The sequence below is a fragment of the Artemia franciscana genome, unplaced genomic scaffold (assembly GCF_032884065.1).
Source record: "Artemia franciscana unplaced genomic scaffold, ASM3288406v1 Scaffold_3426, whole genome shotgun sequence".
Classification (NCBI taxonomy): domain Eukaryota; kingdom Metazoa; phylum Arthropoda; class Branchiopoda; order Anostraca; family Artemiidae; genus Artemia; species Artemia franciscana.
The window spans coordinates 17,609-23,556 of record NW_027064056.1 but is presented as its reverse complement, the minus strand read 5'-3'; the positions used below and the strand labels follow the sequence as shown (position 1 = coordinate 23,556).

At 33.2% G+C, this 5,948-nt stretch overlaps 1 protein-coding gene across 1 annotated transcript; it reads left to right on the top strand.

The window, feature by feature from the left end:
• Positions 1-2,602: 2,602 nt before the first annotated feature.
• LOC136043168 (heat shock protein 83-like) lies at positions 2,603-5,520 on the top strand (the record flags this gene model as incomplete). Its single annotated transcript, XM_065728097.1, has 2 exons — positions 2,603-2,932; positions 5,407-5,520. Coding segments are annotated over 2 exons (444 nt in total), but the record flags the coding sequence as incomplete, so codon positions are not given.
• Between the last annotated feature and the right edge of the window lie 428 nt (positions 5,521-5,948).

Genomic DNA, 5,948 nt, shown 5'->3' with positions numbered 1-5,948 from the left:
AACTAAGCCTGTTAGATTTGGTAATATTAGAATAACTCACCAATGTGATAGCTGCCTTCCTGAGAATCAACGTTTTTAACAACATAAAATTTTTCTTTTCATTCCTTATTAAGCTTAGCCTATGCAAGATAGGCCTAGAACACCAAAAACCCTTTAAATCCTAAGGAATATGCATAAGATTACTTACAGGTCACTGAAAAGCTAAGATTATTTCCACTAGGCCTATTAACAATTTCCTTGTCTTTTCTTTAGACTAAACAATTTCATATTTCTAAATTTTTTGCCATTGAAGCGTTCGATTCGCAATTCTGTGTTGACTTTCTAGGTCAACTTTTTACTAAATAAAACGGCAGCAGAGAAAAAAGTCAACTTTTAAGTTGACTTTTTCGAGTCGATTCGAACGCAACTCTAGAAAGTCAACACAGAATTGCGAATCGAACGCTTCAATGGCAAAAAATTTAGAAATATGAAATCGTTTAGTCTAAAGAAAAGACAAGGAAATTGTTAATAGGCCTAGTGGAAATAATCTTAGCTTTTCAGTGACCTGTAAGTAATCTTATGCATATTCTTTAGGATTTAAAGGGTTTTTGGTGTTCTAGGCCTATCTTGCATAGGCTAAGCTTAATAAGGAATGAGAAGAAAATTTTTATGTTGTTAAAAACGTTGATTCTCAGGAAGGCAGCTGTCACATTGGTGAGTTATTCTAATATTACCAAATCTAACAGGCCTAGTTTCTAAACCAACCTATAATTTTTAGTTGAAAAAACTAAAAATTATAGGTTGGTTTGTAACTTTATATTAGCCTATAGGTTAGTTAAAAACTAAAAATTATTGGCTTCTTTTCCCAGTAAAATTGGTGCAAACAGTATTGCTGGCTTTCAAATAAAGTGAATATACCACTCCTTGCCCTTTTTTATCCTCTTTACAAATATAATAATTGCTTCTACCACAAATTCAGATTTAAGCACTTTTTGACCTCTTAAAAATGACCTATATGTGGGGTTATTACAAATCTGTAATAGCTTAGAAACAAATTTAGGCTATATATTTGTACATCAGGGGGTGGGGGTAAAGCATAGCATATATTAAATATGTAAACTAACCATTGGTGTATTTTTTTTATGTTTGTGCTGTTGCACTGGTGATTTCTCTTCTCATTAAAATTCAATGTGCACAAACACATAAAAAAATACAGCAAAGATTAGTTTACTTATTTAATATATGCTATGCTTTACCCCCACCCCCCCTGATGTGCAAATATATAGCCCAAATTTGTTTCTAATCTATTACAGATTTTTTATACCCCATATTTAGGTCATTTTTAAGAGGCCAAAAAATGTTTAAATCTGAATTTGCAGTAAAAGCAATTATTATATATGTAAACAGCATTAAAACAGGCATCAAGTGGTATATTCACTTTATATGAAAGCCAGTAATACTGTTTGCAACAATTTTACCCTTTTCCCTAGTTATATAGTCTGTATTCATTGAGATTGTTGTTTAACTGGATTTTTAACATAAAGTAGGGGCAAAATTTTACTTTGGCTACTTTTGACTATCTTTGAAAGAGGTTAGGTTAGGAAAATGAAACTTTCAGGGATGTGTCTGCAGGCTGAAGTATGTCCCAGGAAAGTATTTTGAAGTACCTACCTCCATTTCTTTTCCCTCTAAATGGTCCTGAAATTTTGGGTTATCAGTTTCTTTTTCTCTGGCTTTAGTTGTGAAAAGACAATTCCTGTTGATTTGCCATACTGTTGTTGCCATAACACTGGGTTTTCTAAATTTAGAAATAATCTTTTATGCCACCTCACTATAGGTTAAATATTTGGCAGATATTATTTATTCTCCATGAATTTTTTTTTTATTGGATTTCATATGATGTCAGTTGCTTTCTGTTAAACATACATTTATTTTTAAAAATCAAGCTTCTTTTGAGAAAAAATTTGAATTATTTTTCTCTGAAAAATATCACTGAAATATAAAGTGATATAAAATATGAGAAATATGTGAGTGATATAAATATCACTGAAATTTTCTCTGAAATATCACTGAAAGGGGATAGGTTAGGAAAATGAAACTTTAAGGAATGGGTCTACAGGCTAAAGTATGTCCTGAGAAGGAATTTCAAAATACATATCTCTACTCATTCTTGCTCTAGAGGGCCCTGACCCTTGATGACCTTCAAAAATAGGCTATCTGTGTTATAAAAGTGAAACCTTACAAAATAAATCTTCTGCTGAAATGAAGTACAACAAAGTTGTTCTCAGCTTAACAACTTTGCTCAATCCCAATTTATAGGTTTTAAATATATGAAAAAACATTTCCTAAATTTTGAAAAAAAAAATGTTGATATGGCTCAGAATTCTACTCAAATAAAAGTATTCTATCCCCCCACAACCTACACTTACGGACAAGCTGGCCTGTGGTATGTGGTTAGCTTATTTTTTTTCTGTTATTGAGAGACAAGCACATAAAATAAGGTAGCCCCTGAATATCAACAAAAATTGTGAATTACACTTTAAATCCTTCCTTTCTATCCTCTAAAACCTTTTCAGTTGTGTTTTTGTTTCTGGACTTGGTTTTCTCATTTATTCTCTTTTAGATGTCAGATGTAGAAGTTTTTGCATTTCAAGCTGAGATTGCTCAGCTGATGTCATTTATCATCAACACCTTCTATTCAAATAAAGAAATTTTTCTGAGAGAACTGATTTCCAACTCATCTGATGCACTGGATAAAATCCGTTATGAATCTCTAACCGACCCATCCAAATTGGACAGTGGAAAGGAGCTGTACATCAAAATTATTCCTGATAAAGAGGCTAAGACACTCACAATTTGTGATACTGGTGTTGGTATGACAAAGGCAGATTTGGTGAACAACTTGGGCACCATTGCAAAATCAGGAACCAAAGCATTTATGGAAGCTTTACAGGTAAAGTGCTTTTTAAATATTCTGATGTAGAATTTGTCACTGTGTCCTGGATTTTTTTTTCTGTATAAAAAGATATACTTATTTTATATGGCTCAGAATTCTACTCAAATAAAAGGAATTGAATTTTCAGAACTAAAGGCAGAGAAAAAGCAAATGGTACCTGAAAATTAAGGTAAAATGTTGTTTTGTCAAAATTTCAATAGGTACAGACCTGTCATGGAGTCAAATTTTAGGGCTCTCTAGAGGGAGAAGAAGTGGAGGTGGGTACTTTAAAATACCTTCCCAGGATATACTTTGGCCTATAGACCCATCCCTGAAAGTTTCATTTTCCTAACCTAACTTCTTTCTGAGATAGCAAGAAGTAACTCAACTAGAATTTTACCTTTTATCTGTCTGGTAAAAAACATCCTTCAAATTTTAGATATGCTCTAATTATACAGGAGCAAAAAAAAATGCTTTTTAAAATTGCCATTATGAGGTAAGATATTAGCTAAAATGCCTGTATAAAGCAAACTAGCCTACCTAGGGAGCCAAAACACTTGAATTTGCTTACTGCTTCTTCAACAGTGGCAAAAGGTCTGACAATGAGTAAAGTATGGAATTTAAGTCAGAAACGCCTTTTATGCTTTTTCTATTCTCACCAAAATAAAACACAAATCCCATGTTGACTTGCACAAAAACCTCAAGATAAGTTGTAGTAATTGGTCCTTTAGCCTGATGTAGCTGCTATTTGCTGCTATGAGTGCATAGTTTATAATGGGAGCTTAAAATTGTCTTGGCAAGCTGCATGGTTGAGTATACAACCCTCTAGGCTATACTCTCTTTCTTTATGTGCATATTATTGTTTAAAAATGATCAAGCTTCACATTAATCTCCTTTCATGACCTATAGTTGAAATTTGCTAGGGAAGTATTTATTCCACTAAAAACTCACCACCTATTTTTGAACTTCAATTATACAGCCCTGTTTTTTTTACCCCCCTTAAGCCTGTATCCAGTTTCTGATAGCCATTTAAATTTCATTTTGTCTGTTGCTCATTTCTTGTCAATATTACTGAGGGGTCACAGATAAGCACTAGAGTCCTCATTGATAAATAATATGTGCTTGTATATATATAGCTTGTTGCTACTTATTTTTCTCTGGGAATACAATGTTTGATGTGGCATAAACCAAAGAAAGGACCTGTAGGCCTAGAGAAAAATATGTTAAGAAAACCGATTTTTATAATTGCACAATAATTATAGCTTACATAATTTTACATGCAGTCCTGCTCTACTTTACCCCCAACCCTCCTAATATAGAAATATATAGCTGAAGTTACATGTTACCTGTTGATTCTGCCAATCTATCCCTCAACCTTTAACTCCCTGTTAATTGAAGCAATTGCAACAAAGCAAGAATGGCAGGAAAGGTAACAGGTGACAGAATACATTGGAACTACATAATTTTGGCTATATATTTGCACATTAGGCAGGTTGGAGGTAAATTATAGTATAGAGATGCATGCTTTTCCCTTTGGTATGTAGGCTAAGTAGAAGATCACTTGTACCTGATGCTGTCCCTGTTGTTTTTAGTTGGATTGGAAACATCCAAAGAAAGTTTCCTTTGAAAAGGAAAGGTGAGATTGCCCAAAAGTGAGATTGAATTTGTCAAAGCTTGGAGGTTTGCCCCTTCAGTCTGTTTAAAGGAAAATGGATTCATAATTGAAGCTTTGTTCATTTCAATCTTAAGGGTGACCAATATTTGTGACAATTCATTAAATGGTTGTAAAGGGATACTTTTGTTTATTCATTAGTCTTCTTTGTTTTCTAACAGTTTTTTTTTTTAATCTTTAAATTGATATCCATTTCTTACAAATTTTTATTGATACCAGAGGTCCATTTGCAAGTTTTCACCTACTTTGTAATCCCTGGTCTCACAATTACATTTAAATTTACTGAAGCTAGGACACACAGAACTCCTATCTATTTAAAGAAAATCAATGGATATAAGTAGGTTTTATTGTATTTAAGCCCTAGGGCCATGGCAATTAAAAACAAAATAAAGGAGATTAACTTTATAATACTTGACATTAAATAAGCATAATAGTCACAAAGAAAAACAAATAACAAAATTATACTTCTGTGTTCAGTTGCCAACCTGAGCAACTGTCATAAATTTTTAAATCTTGCAGAACATTCACCCCCATTACATTCACAAGCTATCTCTCATGACCCACAAAATTGTCCATACATCCACATTTCAGGGAAATGGAAGGACCATCACACTGGTATTCTTCATTTCTACTTATATTTAATGGGTTTGAAAGAAAGTTTCTATGGCTAAGTCAGTAGGCCAGTAAAGGACCTGGTGGTCCTTTAGCCAGGTAGTGCAATAGGAAGCTAAGGACCAGCCAGCCTATGCTCTTGCATGCCCTTCCTCCTTACTGTCCCTAGATTTCCATCTGTACTCATTTAAAGTTTGGCCAATTCTAGCTGAGGTTAGTCATATCACCAACCCCTATCCAAAACCAAATAAACTGGCAATGCCAGGAATTAAACCTATACACCTTGGACAAAGCGTTCCAACCCAAAGCGCCTACCACTTAGCAAGGAACACAAATTTGACTAGAGAACAATAATTATTTGAAAAAAAATGGAAAATTGAAAAAAAAATTGCTATAGTTGCCCCACTACTGTCCTATAAATGCTATAGGCCCATTTTATTTAGACAAATCAATTTAAGACAGGTATCAACAAAACTCCATCAGGGATTGTATTTGCTTAAAATACAATCAAGCTATGTGAATGCTCAGCTTTGTGATATTCTAGTCTTGAAATAATAAAAAAAAGAGAAAATTTATATTTTCTATTTATTTTTCACCAACTCATTTGAGCAAAATCATTTGTGACAGCCAAATGCCCATGGTTGGCTTAGAACCTCTCTAAATGCTCTGAAACAGCAGGAATTAAAAAAAAATATACTAATCAGCATTAAACTATCCCTTAAAATTGAACATGTTATTTAATTTGAAAAT